The sequence below is a fragment of the Mesocricetus auratus genome, unplaced genomic scaffold (genome assembly GCF_017639785.1).
Source record: "Mesocricetus auratus isolate SY011 unplaced genomic scaffold, BCM_Maur_2.0 Super-Scaffold_100010, whole genome shotgun sequence".
Classification (NCBI taxonomy): domain Eukaryota; kingdom Metazoa; phylum Chordata; class Mammalia; order Rodentia; family Cricetidae; genus Mesocricetus; species Mesocricetus auratus.
In genome coordinates, this window is record NW_024429194.1 from 14,001,606 (window position 1) to 14,015,948 (window position 14,343).

Genomic DNA, 14,343 nt, shown 5'->3' on the forward strand with positions numbered 1-14,343 from the left:
CACCACATAAAGTCAAAAATCAAATACATACTTCCAGTTTATAACAGCACACTAATAAAAATTACTTTTCCAAAGTAGGTGAATGGTGACAGACCAAAGCAAGCTGAAAACTCAGGAGGGAAACTATTTATTCCTATAGCTCCATTCCTAGTGTCAAGTGTTTTAGATGGCTTTAGCTCTCCAGCTTTGATGACAGCAATATGTATTGTTCCATTTCCTGTTCAGTGTTCACTTTGGTAGATATCTCACTGATCTGGCATCTCCAAAATTTGGTCTCCACTGCCACCTAGAATTTACTTTCACAGCTTCATACAATTTTCTGCCATGACATTTCTCTCAGTGATATTTTTCCAGGATCCTACTTGAACAACCCATTAAATTCTGGCTACAGAATTCCATTACTTTTCTAGTTCACAGTTCCAAAATATTCCACCCCTCTCCAAAAACCAACATTGTCATGTTATTCATAGTGGTGACCCACTCTCATGTACCAGCTTCTTTTGTATTGGTTACTTTTCTGTTGCTGTGCTAAACCATAGTGAGTAAAAGCAACTTGTAGAAGAATTTCATATAGGGCTCCAGAGTGATGACTCTATCATGGGGGGGAAACATGGCAACAGACATGATAGCGGGAGCAGAAAACTAAGAGATTACATCTTCAACTGCAAACATGAAACAGAGAGAGTAAACTAGAATAGGAGTAAGGCTATGAATTCTCAAAGCCTACTCCCATTGAAATGCATCCTTCATCAAAGCCACCTCCTGTAACAGTGACATAAGCTGGGGACCCGTGTTCAAATACATGACCCATGGGTGAAATTCTCCTTCAGATCACCACAGTGAGTTAAAAGCAGGGATGTAGGAACAAAGATGGAAGGGAAAAGTCAGGTGGGATGGGTCTGGGAAGAGTTATGGAGGCAAGTGGGAAGGAGAATATATCAAACTGAGGAATTCCTAAAGAATTAATAAAAATGTTCCATTAAAAAAAGTAAATGGTTTAATTAGAAAGACACATACCTCTAACATAGAGATAATGTGACATTAAGAAAGTAATTCACCTGTGGCTAAACCCAAAGACTGCCTGACACAATGTAAATCCATCCTTTTAATGAAGCTGAGTAAATTGCCAGAGTGGAAAGTGGGGCTTCAACTATGGTTCAGGTGCCACGCTACCATCTATGGCCTGAAGATATTGAAAGGAGATTACAGAAAAAGCACAATTCATGAACTTTACATTGTAAGCCATTTTGAGTAGCATGAGGAAATAGCAATTCTTTGTCCCTCCCAGAGTGCAGATCATCTCTCTATCCCAGTATCTTATCCACCTGCTGACTAGTCAGTAGTCATGCTGTGTCACGCCAGTGCTTGTTTTCAGGCATCCTCTGATTATCAGATGAAGCTGCTAAATATTAACGCGGAGAACGTGTCTATCCATGAAACTACAACAAAGGAAACTGAGAGCCATGTTAATTTAGACATTTTACCTAAAACAATGATGGACCCAGTACAAGATGAATGTCTTATTTGTGGATAAAAGACATGAATAGGAATATGTTTTAATTTAATTGGCAGCGACACAATGAAGCAGAATGTTCAACCACAAAGTAAAGACTGTATGGATGCATGGTTTCATGTGTCCAGGTTAGTGCTATGAACACTTTCCATACTAGAGGTCCATTTCAAACTAATCTTGTCATTGTATTATCAAGGCTCCTCTATCTGGGTTCCAACCTTGCAGCAAATTTCTGGACTGTAACCCTGGCTTTCCTCTGAGGATATTTTTGATGCTGTCAGGATCCCCAAGCACTTGCATTGTGTCCCCCTGGATAACTAAGACCACTTAGATCTGCTTCCATGTGAGCACTAGTACTTAAGTCTGAACCATGGCTGTATAGAGAAAGTGCCCCTAAGCAGCAAGCCAATCAGAGTTATGAAGCTGACCCCCTGGAAGGGAGCAGACTTCTTTCCTAAGATGTATTAAATGTTCTGAAGACCTTTTGTCATTGTTGAGTTGCACGACAGTCCACTCCTGTTTAGTCACACTTATCTCAGTAGCAAGTATGTACTGGGCCACACTTGTAATTTCTTCCAAACTTTTGGTCTTGCTCTTTCCTGAGCAGGCTATAAACTCACCAAGTCTTTCCATTATGTTGCCTCTGTTCATCTATGATTCTGAATGAAGACAACCAGTGCTGCCCACAACTTACTCTTGCTGTTTTTGTTGTTTGGAATTCTACCCTCTTAGCATTTAAGTACAAGTCTTAGTATTTATTTGCACTTTGTTCTGCATGGTCATTCTATTTGAGTCTTTGAAAGATTATGATGTTTTGTCAAAGGTTCTTCTAAGATAAAAGTTTAGTTTTGCATCTCTTGAAGCCTATAGAAAATGTACATAATGCAGACTCCATGCCATTGCCATCATGTTCTCCCCAACTCTGGATATTGCTTTTCATTTCTTTGGCTATTAAATATAGGAATTTTTAATGTATTGTCTGGATTTTTCTGCTGATATCAGATGAATTTTTACTAGCACTACACTAGTTTTGCAGGCAGTACTGGGTGTAGTTTTCATAATTTCTCAATCTTTCCTCAAACACTGTGCTTCCAAAGGAACATTTAGTCATTCATTAATTATGCTTTTCATTGTAATACTACATTTATTTCACAAGTAACTATATCTTTGAGAAGATAACCCTTAAGACAGTGGAAGTGTTTCATAAACGGAAAAATCTATTAATGTTTCTTGTCTTGTGAGATGGCTTTAATAGGTAACTGGTATTGTTCAGCTATAACACTTTGACTCTAATTAAAAGGGTTATTTGCTTGTGAAGTTTACTTTTATATATACAGTTATCAGAAATTTGAGACAAAAATAAAAACTATAAAAGTAGTTATGTTTACAACAAGTTTAGGTTTATGTGTAGAAAGTGACTAATATTTTAACACCAAAGTTTTATAAAGGTTTAGTCAAGTTTCACTTCCTACATATAGTTAAATTTTGAAAATATAATTCAATTATATGTTTTCAAATTAGCACACTTTATTTATTAAGTGTTACTCTTCGGAGGCTAGCTAAAGAAAATGAAAAATTCTCTAAGCATATTAAATATTTAATTTGACACAACTTTGTAATATTAATTATATTTGTAATTGGGAAATTAATACTTTTAGACGTAAACTATATATTTTCTCAGGTAAATAGAAGTTTTGCAAAACGTTTTGTTAAATATACATTTGCACTCTATTAATTTATTATTCAGGTGTTTTTTTCCAATCATCCACTGCCTTGCTTGGTCTTTTTGCCCTTTCCAAATATGATTCTGTGGTAAATGCAAGTAGGGACTGTCTGGTCCATCCTGTAATGGAAGGAAAAGAGGGTAAAGAAGAAAAAACATAATTTCTGACTGATTTCTTCATTGGGTAAGAACTGTATGTTTTCCCATTGTCAATGGAATATAATATTGATAACTTTAAAAACAATATTAGTGAATAGTTACATTGAAAAACACGCCTCATATAATTTTACAAATTTTATAATGAGAATCATAAAATAGCCTGTGTTAAGATTATTGAAACTATTATGAAACATACACTTAAAATATATTATAGGTCTTCTCTCACCCCCTTTTCTTGGAAATAGATTCTTTTCTATAATCTTGCTTGACTAAAGTTTCCCCTCTCTCTACCCAACCCAGTTCCTTACCACTCCTCTTCCCCTCAGATGCACCCATGTCTATCTCTGGTTAGAAAAAAGCGGTCTTCTGTGAAATAACAACCAAACATGACAAAATAAAATGAAGTAAGGTGAAAAACTATCACATCACTAGTGGACAAGGCAACGCAACAGAAGGAAAAGAGGCCCCCAAAGCAGGCAGCAGAAGAATCACAGACACATCCCTTTATACATTGAAACGTCCTGTAAAAATATTAAGCTGAAAGATACTGGTGGTGACACGTGTGGAATGTGTTTCCTGATTCAGTCTCTGGGAGTCCCTGTGACTGTCAGCTGATGCAGAGGACTATTTTCCTGGAATCCTCCATCCCTTCTGGCTCTTACACTCTGTTTGCCTCCTCTTTCTCTGGGTTCTCGGAGCTCTGGAGGGAGGGATTTGGTGGACAATCCTATGTGGAGCTGTCTATTCCAAAGACGCTCTGTGTGTGTGTCTGTCTTTTTCTCTGTATCCCTGTGTCTCTGTCTTTGTCTAGCTGTGTCTCTGAGTTTTGTCTAGCTATAGGTCTCAATTCCTTTTGCTGCAGGAGGAAGTTTCTCTGATGATGACTGAACAAGGCACAGAAATCTGAGTGTAGCAGAATATCATTAGGAATCATTTTATTTATAGTTTTTCTTAAAGACTAGTAGAGTTTTTTACCTTTGTTCTCTGGGCTATTAGTCTCTGCTTCTTGTCACCCCAGCAGTGTCAAACATGAATTCTGTCTCACAGAATGAGCCTTGAGCCAGACAGACGTTGGTTGGCTATTCTTATATTTCCACGACATCATTGCCTTACCATATCTTGCAGTCAAGATTGATTACAGGTCAAAGGGTTGTGGCTGGTTTAGTGTATACACTTCTCTTTTGGTAGCCTATGAGGTACCTTCCTAGACTAAACAAACTAGAACATAGGAGTGAAGGCACCAGCTGAACTTTTTCATGTTTGATGAGTTTTGCGTGGGTGTCCTTGGAAATGGGCTCCTCTGTCAGTTTGTGGAAAGAATACCATAGTCTTAACAACAACCTGGGTTATGTGGAGATTTCTATGGGACCCCCTTGGTAAACGACTTGATAGAATGCAATGCATTTATGCTACAAGAAGCTTTCTTTGAGACAAGAGATGGCAAGTTAGGACTTCCCTGTGATTAGGAAACCTGATTTAGTTTGCCTTGCTATATTTAGGGGAGTTTCTACTGTCCTATGGGCTTCAGATGCCATCTCTCAAATGCCCCACAAATCCCAACATCTCTTCCTGGGTTCCCTCACTCAACACAGTCTCTGCTCTTCCCCACCCAATCCTCACTTTCACCACCCCACAAGCCTCCAGTTCGCTGGACAGAATCTGTTCTATTTTCCCTTCCCAGGGAGAACTACAAGTACCCCCACCCCTGCTCCTTCCTCTATATATAACCTCTGTGGGGGTGTGGCATTGGTGTTGGTGTGGCACTGGTGGAGGAAGTATGTCACTCTGAGTAGGCAATTAGATTTCAGGTCCTCAAGTCAGGCCTAGAGTCACTCTATCTCTTGCTGCTGCCTGATAATCAGGGTGTAAAAGTCTCAGTTACCTCCCAAGCACCATGTTTGCCTGAATGTCACCCTGATTTATGCTATGATGATAATAAACTAAACCTGCTAAGTGTAAGCCAGCCCCAATTAAATGTTTTCAATGGTCATGGTGGTTCCCTGAAATTTTAATTTCCCTGATGGTTAAGGATGTTGAATATTACTTTAAATGTTTCTCAGCCACTTGAGTTTTCCTTATAGAAAATTCTGTTTATATCTCTACCCCACTTTTCAACAGGATCCTTTTTTTCCTTTAATTGATTCTTTATTGATTTCACATTATACATTCTGATTCCATTTATCTGCCCATCTCCTTGGATCTGCCTTCTGGCCTTGCAACTGCCCCTAAAATCAAAACCAAATAATAATAATAATAATAATAATAATAATAATAATAATAATAATAAAAACAATCAAAACCCAAACAAAGTAAAGAAAAAATATCAAAACAAAAGTGAAAATAACAACAACAAAAAAGAACAATCGTGTGGATATTGTAGTGTGGTCTGTTGAGCCACACAGTTTACCCTTTAAGTCCATTCATCTTTACTTAGAAGAGTTCATTGTCATGAGTCTTTTGTCTGACTCAAGGCATCAGGTTTATGCAACACCACTGAGAAGTTATGGAATATCTGCCACTACTTATGTAATAAGCCAATCAGACCGAACTAATAAATCCAGGTGTCATGAACAGAGCAAAGCACTCCTAGGTGATCCTCAGAAGAGCAGGAGAGTCTTCACAAGGCAAATATGGTGTCTTAAGTAGTCTATAGGTGTTAAGAGAATCTTTTTCTTTTGCTAGCCGCTTTGGTTTATCCCCCGCCAGTCACCTGGGCTCTGCCGCGCCAGCCTGGTTCTAGATCCGCATGAGTCCCAAATAAACACACATGAGGCTATATTAATTATGAAGCTGTTGGCCTTGCTTGTCCCTTATTGGCTAGCTCTGCCTTAAGTAATTACCCCATAATTGTTAATCTAAGTATGTTTCTTACCGGAGAATAGTTCCCGGCTTCTTACCCCTATGGCGTCACATGTCGACCCTCTTGTCTTTCTCCTTCCCAGAGTTCTCCTGGACTCCTAGTCCCTCCTATCTAGGTTTCCTATAGGCTCAACAGTACTTTATTGACAAATGCACAGGACTTCCCCCAACATATAGGTATAGTCTTTGAGAAGCCCTGTTGGGAGAGGGTGAGGGGGCTAACTCTTGGCAGGCTTTCTGAGGGGACTAGACCGTTTCTGGGGCTGTTAATGGTCTTTGCTTTGGCGGAATATTGGGCAATGGCAGTTCTGGCCATGGCAGCCGCAGTGGCTGATATGGCGATGGCTGCAACAACAGCGGCCGTGACGTCAAAGTCTCTTTTTTTTGCCACATTAGGACAAGTTAGGAACCACCAAGGCTGATATTTTACGTGGCCGAGTCCTGTTCAAATACTGAAAAGGGGCTTTTGTCACTCATCACAGTCCCTACCAGTGTCCAATTGTTTTAAATGGGTCCTTTTTTCCCCAAAGGGAAAAACTGGCAAAATTAATTCTGCTATTCAAGGTGTGTCAAGGGCAAACTGCTAAACTTCCAGTTCTGTTGGCTTCGGGATGAAACCTCATGGGTCCGGGAGGTTGATGCAGCAGGCCTGTTGAGAAACTGGACATCTTGAAAGGTTTCCTTTCTTTCTCGGGCTGTAGATTTGGTGACATCAAGTGTCAGAAACACTGACTTAGGAGATCTCAATCGAACTGGCTTGGGCAGGTTCCCACTATCTCAGGTCCAGTTTTTCTCTGCTCCATGCATCTCATCAAATGTTCTGACAGCCGCCGAGCTTTATTCTTTTCCTGCAACACAACACAAACATGCCCTCGACCCCAAATTAGGACAGAATCCGGCCTTTCCACTTGACCTGAGCAAAAGTCGTTCAAGTTCCATCATGCCAGAATCTGTCTGCAGCAGATTGCTAACCGGCATCCACGTTTTAAAATTTTAAAATGAGGAGTGTATTATTTAATGAATCATGTGGGGACTGGTGACATTTTAAAAATTTTAAGATGAGGAGTGTATTATTTAATGAATCATGTGGGGACTGGGGACATTTTTTATCAACCCTTTAATAGCTATAGCAATATAAAAAAGTAAACAAGTGGCATGTTTTGAAGAAAATACTCAAAATGCAGGGTTAGGAAATGCTTTTACAGAATCAGAAGGACATGATTATTTGAAGACTAGAAAAGTATACTCTGTTACTTTATATTAAATTAAAACAAAACTAAGCTCAAAATCAAAGCCACCATTTTTGTCTGCTAAAATGATTGTAAAATGCTATTTTAAATAAATGGATGGCATGGGAAAAGCAGTGATTAAGAAAGGGACAGTTTTTAGATATCTTTGCCCCTAAACTCCCCTATTGTCAGATTCATTATTATAAAGGAACAGTGCTACCTGAAACGAACTATTTTCTCTTCAGGGTAACAAGTCAAATATTCACTTCTCATTAATAATTTAATGTGACAAATGTATTAGTTTGAAGGTACAGCAAGCCAATTAGACAATGGGATGTTGTATCTTCCTTTCGGCTTTCTTAATTGGCTTCCGAGTATGACGTTCTTCAAAACATGACTTCTTTTTTTTTCAGTTAAATGGTTTACTTTATTAGAGTTGCCATGGTCATGGTGTCTCTTTACAGCAATAAAAATCCTAAGACAAAAGGCATTTAGAATCTCAAAAAGATATGGCCAAAGCAAAACCTCTTTAAATGAAATTATCTTTGAAAAATAAGAGTACAGAGAAAAGAAAATATATTGAAGTCTGTGGGAGAGAACCATTAAGGTTTACTAAGAAAAGTTATATTGATGTTATTTACATGTTTTCTGCAGTTCTTACTCAGTGGTTATTAATTCCTTTGGTGTTCACTTGTTTTGAGAAGTCTTTATTTCTCTATTTGAAAATTTTCTGTTTATTATGCTCTTTGTTTAAATTTATCTATTTATTTTTTAATTTAAATTTAAATTAGAAACAAGGTTGCTTCACAAGTCAGTTCCAGGTCCCTCTCCCTTTCCCTCCCCTCCTCCCATGCCCTCCCCCCAACCCCCCCATTATTCCCTCATTTCCCCAGGGAGGGTGAGGCCCTCCATGGGGGTGTCCATAGTCTGTCATTTCATCCAGGGCAGGGCCTAGACCCTCCCCCAAGAATCCAGGATGAGAGTGCATCTCTCATTGTTGGATGGGTGCCCAAAGTCCATTTGTATACCCAGGATAAACACTGATCTACTACCCAAGGCTCAATAGATAACCTAGGCCTCCTCACTGACACCCACATTCAGGGGGTCTTGATCAGTCCCATGCTGGAATCCCAGGCATCAGCCTGGGATTCAAGAGCTAACCCTTGTCAGGTCAGCTGTTTCTGGGGGTTAAACCAGCCCAGTCTTAATGCCCAAGAGTGGAGTTGCTGGGTCTTGTGGTAGGTGTATTCCCATTTTTCTGAGGAATCTCCATACTGATTTCCAAAGTGGCTAAAATCAAAAACATCAAAGGCAATTTATGCTGGAGAGGATATGGTAAAAGGGGAACACTCCTTCGTTGCTGGTGGGAGTGCCAACTTGTTCAGCCACTTTGGAAATCAGATGCCCTTTAAAAAGGACTTCAAGATGTGTGAAGAATTGTGTTGCCATTGTGATCACAATTTCCTTGAATCTGTCTATTATAGAATGGCCTTTTTTACTATGTTAATCCTCCCAATCCATGATCATGGGAGTCTTCCTGGTCTTCTGATATATTTTCAATATTTTTCTTCAAGACTTGAAGTTTTTTATCATATATGTCTTCTTGGCTAGAGTTACCCTAAGATATTTTACATTCTTGAGGCTATTGTGAAGGAAGGTGTTTCCGAGTTTCTTTCTCAGTGCTTTTGTCATTTGTATGTAGGAGAGCTACTCATTTTTGTGAGTTAAGATTGTGTCCAGCTACTTTTCTGAAAGTGTTTATCAGCTTCAGGAGTTATCCAGTTGAATTTTAGGGTCACTTATGTATTCTGTCAATCATATGCAAATAAAGATCCTTTGAGTTCTTCCTTTACTTTTTGTATTCCCTTGACTCCTTTCAGCTGTCTTATGGCTCTAGCTAAGCCTTTAAGCATTATATTGAATGGTTATGAAGAGAGTACACCCTAATCTTGTTTATTTCAGTGGAATTGCTTTAATTTTCTCTACCTTTAATTTTGATGTTGGCTATAGACTTGTAGTAACCTACCTTTTTGTGTTTAGTCTTGTACCTTGTGTCCCTACTCTCTCCTGGACTTGTATCATGAAGGGTGTTGGATTTTGTCAGCATCTAGTGAGATCATACCATGGTTTTTCTTTCTTTAATTTTGTTTATACAGTGGATACACTTCACATATTGAACTATTCCTGCATCTCTAGGATGAATCCTATTTGATAATTGTGGGTGATCTTTTTGATAAGATCTTGGATTTGATTTGCAAGTATTTTATTGAATATTATTGCATTTTTGTTCAGAAGGGAAATTTGTAACTCTCTTTCTTAGGTCTTTATGTGGTTTGGGAGTCAGGATAGATGTGATCTTATAAAATGAACTGGGCAAAGTATAATTCTGTTTCCCCCTTGTGGAGTACTTGAGGAGTATTAGGATTAACTTCTTTGAAAGTTACAGTGTATTAGAATTTTACACTGAAAACATGTGGTCCTTGTTTTTTTTTCAATTAGAAGATTTTAATGACTGCTCCTATTTCACTAGGAGATATAGCTCTATTCAAATTGCTTATCTGATCCTGAATTCACTTTGCTAAGAGATACCTATCCTGAAAATTATCATTTCATTTAGATTTTCAATTTGGTACAGTACAGGTTTTTACAGTATGTCTTAATGATTTGATGACTTTCCTTGGTGTCTGCAATGTTCCGTCTTTTGCTTCTGATTTTTTTAATTTCAGATATTCCCTTTCTTTATTTGTTAGGTTTGGTAAGGATTTGTCTAGTTGATTTTTTTCAAAGCATTATCTCTTTCTTTGATTCATTGATTATTTGTGTTGTCTTCTTTTCTATTTTATAATTGGTTTCAGACCAGAGTTTGATCATTTCTTGACATCTTTGTCTCTTGCCTGTGATTTATCCTTTTTGTTCTAGAGCCACTAAGATACTAATATGTGCTTTTTCCAGTTATTTTTATGTAGGTGCTTAGTACTATGAACTTTCCCCTTATAAAACCTTTCATTGCATTTTATATATTTCATATGGTCTGTGATACTTTTCATTGAATCCCAGAGAGTATTCAGTTTCTTTATTTCTTTCTTGATCCAGTCTTCATTACATAATCATCCAGTTTTCATGAGTTTTTAAGCTTTCTGTAGTTAGTGTTTGTTAATATCCAGCATTAATCTGTTCAGATCTCATGGGATAAAAGATACTATTTCAATTTTATTGTATCTGCTGAAACTTCTTTTTATGTCTTGAGTGTGAGGTCAGTTTTTAAGAAAGCCCCATGAGGTGAAGAAAAAGAATATTGGTATTTGTGTGTGTGTGTTTAGGTCAAATATTATGTAAAAAGTTGTAGCTCTATTTGTTTTATGGTGTCTAGTAGCTCCAGAATTTCCCTTTTAGTGTTTGTTTGGATGACCTTTCTGTAAGTGAGAATGGAATATTGAAGTATGTCAAGATCAGTGTGTGAGGGTTAATATAGGATTTAAGCTATAATGTTTCTTTTACAAATGAGGATGCTCTTGTGTTTTGGGCATATATGTATATATATATATACATATATACATATGTGTGTGTGTGTGTGTGTGTGTGTGTGTGTGTGTGTTTCCATGGTTGTAGTTAACCTCCTTAGATCAGAGTTTTCCTACTAGTGCTTTCAGTAAGGCTGGATTTTAGATAAATGTTGTTTGAATTTAGCTTTATCACACAAAATTTTATTTTCTCCATCTATTGTATTTGAAAATTTGGCTTGATCTAGCATTTCTTGTTAGGTTGGTGTGTGGGTTATTAGGGAAGGCCAGCTGCAATTAGGGGCTGGGATAAAGAAACCAGTGATGAGGGAAGTAGGAGGGGAAAGCCTGTAGAATCCACAGAAGATGTGAGCAGAGGGGGAAAGTTGCAGTAGGCGTTCTGTTGCAGAGATAGGGATGAGACTGGAGGATTGGGTTTGGAGATCAGGGTGTGGTAATGATCCTCAGTGTACTTATCTGTTTGTTTGAACTGCACAGCTGATGTGTTCACAAGGAAAACCTTCTCTTGTTAGAGGCTGAGATACTGAGATGAGTTAGGGGAAGGAAGTTTGGAGGAGAAGGTCTTTGTGATCTGCTGGGGATGGGGTCAGAAAGGAAAGCGAGACCCCAGCAAGTTGCCTGTTAAGGTGCTGGTGGTGAGAGTAGCAGACTTGTTCTATAGGAGAAGAGAGAATTAAGGATCCATTTCCTGTCTCTTTGCTGACTGAAAAGAGCAGCCTTTTGGTTTGCAGGTGATGCCATCTTGGTTTGGGACCTGGACAAGGGGGAGAAGGAGATAATAAGAGGAAGATCCGTGGGATCTACAGAAGATGGAGTAATGAAGGGGGCAGGGAAGGCTGCCACAGATGTTCTGCTGAAGATCTGGGGATGAGCCTGAGGGATTGGGCCTGGGGAGAGGAAGGGAGAAGAGAAGATCACAGGAAGCCTGTGAATTAGTTGGGGAAGCCTGCTGGAGTTTGGGGCTAAGATGAAGCAAGGAGCAGGAGAAATGAGGTTACATAAGAAATGTCAGTGCGATCTACAGTAGATGAGAGCATGGAAAGGGGGGACAGGGAAGGCTGAAACAGATATTCTGCTGCAGAGTTAAGGGTGAGATGGGAGGATTGTGTCTGGGGGTACTTATTGCTTTTAATAAGAAGACAACAGTTGAAAGAATAGTGTGAGATGGAAATATTCAACTTGGCAAGGTTCACCTATTAGTTACTAGACATAGGAAATTGGGGAGTCTATTTAAAATGATCTACTCTATATTATCATATCTACACTCCATTCCCCCAACTCCTCACATGTCTTCTCAGCATGTACCATTCTCAACTCCATTTCATGGTGTGTGTGTGTGTGTGTGATTTTGCATATGTGTATCATGGCATGTATGTGGAGTAGAACTTCACTAAGATCACTAGTGTTGGTGGCTAGAACCGTTTATCACGGAGCCTTTTCTCCAGTCCCTAATGTCTATTTTTGTTGCATTTTATCTTGAGTATCAATAATTGTTGCTCAACAACCCTATAACTTAAATCATGTCTCTCAATATAGATCATATAATGAAAGTTTAAAAATTAAAATTATGTTAAATTTCCAAAATAGTTACTTTAATCTTTAGTGAGTCAAAATTCCATTCATTGATGATCTGACATAGATAACTTCAGAAAATTTGCATTACATATATTCTGCTGCTTTTTATTTCTTGACATAAAGTTTAATGTCCTCACATTCCTCTAAATTTTATCTTCACTTGCATTTTACTATCAGTGCCTGATAACCTGAATTGAATGTCTATGTTTTCTTTATTTTTCAGTTTATATTTAATCGCAACTCTTTCTTATGAAGAAATATTTGCACTTATACAATCCAAATAAACCAACATATGGAATTTTTCTCAAGTTAAAATGCTCTTCTAAAGAAATTTTATTTTTCATGCATTATAATACAGCATTTCGTTATATTTTCCAAATACTAGATAAAATGATTTTTATAGCAAGAACACCTAGGCCATTTTTCTGCTGTTTCTTTGTTAAAAATTATAACCTTAATGTGAGTTTGCATGGAAGGGGGGCTCCATCCATTACCATGGCAGGCAGAGGAGAATGTGAAACAGGAAATAATCATTGAACTCACATTCCCTAAACTGAACATGCAATATGAAAAATCTATAACCTAGTTTTATGTGAAAATTAACTGACTCTTTTTGGTTTAAACCTGCAGGACTGGAGAACATGTGAGGGTCCAAGTTCTAAGAACAGCAGTCTATCATTTGAAAATTTCTCAAGATTTCTGGCCAGGCTGTCATTCAGAAGTGAAAATATAGCAGAAAAGTATCTATTTAGATCTTCATTTTCACAATAAAGAATACTATTATGAAACATTTCTGAGTGTGTTTTATGGATTAGGAATTTTCTCCTTAGATTTATTGTAGGGACAGCATGTGCTTCTGTCATAGTTCAGACATAGTTCTCAGGAGTCAGTTTTCTCACACCAGCTCCTGGACTATGGGCATTGAACTCAGATTGTCAGCTCTGTGGACAGGCACACTTAACCTCTCAGCCATTTGCTAGACCTGGATTAGAATTTTAAAATAGTATTTCACATGAGTGATGTAAATTTTGGTAAGAATTAGTTTTAAATAATTAAATTAAAGCTATTAAGCATTCTTCCATCTACATATGGCTTGAATATGTATATACAGTTAGATGTAAAAAAATAATAACAGATTCTTTGAATATACATGTAATATGTATTAGTGCATTAAGAACTAATTTAATCTACATTTGATTTCTTCTTTTTCTCCATCAAGGGAAAACAAAATTTACAATAAAAATTAAGAACTAAGTTGTAGGGTAAAGACATAAAATTTTTTTTGCTATGACAGAACATATACTCTGGTTCAAAAATGAACTCAGAGCAAATGATAAAGAAGAAAATTGTAACAAAAAACAATCACCCCATTTTTTTATTGACTGACTTTGAAACAGCCACAGAGAAATATCTCAGAATTAGATAAAGCATCTTAGCAAATAAATTACATTTCTTTTTAAAAATTGGCCAGATGGGGAATGTGTATCTTGCCACCCAAGTATGTGGATTTATATTTGGATCATTATAATCTATGTAAAGACAGACATGCCATTCTGCTCCTGTAGTCTTAGCCCTCCTATTAGGAGATAAAGTGAAGACATGGAAAACTGACACATGCATCTGTGACAACGGAAATAACATTTTCAACCAAAGAGGAAGGCAAAGATCAACATCTAAGGTTGTCTTTGTCATCACACGTACATTCACTGTGGGTTTCAGACTCACATACATGGACACACACTCACAAACCTGTACAAACACTCA

The 14,343-nt window shown here is 37.7% G+C and overlaps 1 protein-coding gene across 6 annotated transcripts in view; it reads left to right on the top strand.

Annotated features, from left to right (window-relative positions):
- LOC101841368 (solute carrier organic anion transporter family member 6A1-like) overlaps window positions 1-13,369 on the top strand; it is an 83,278-nt gene extending 69,909 nt beyond the window's left edge. For 4 of the 6 annotated variants that reach the window (XM_040752765.1, XM_040752766.1, XM_040752763.1 and 1 more), the window contains 2 exons: window positions 3,261-3,420; window positions 13,210-13,369. In XM_040752765.1, coding sequence (XP_040608699.1) covers window positions 3,261-3,397 — 137 coding nt within the window. In that variant the 3' untranslated portion in view covers window positions 3,398-3,420; window positions 13,210-13,369. The remainder of the gene's footprint in view (window positions 1-3,260; window positions 3,421-13,209) is intronic. The other 2 variants (XM_040752767.1, XM_040752764.1) reach the window with 1 other exon arrangement.
- The last annotated feature ends 974 nt before the right edge of the window (window positions 13,370-14,343 follow it).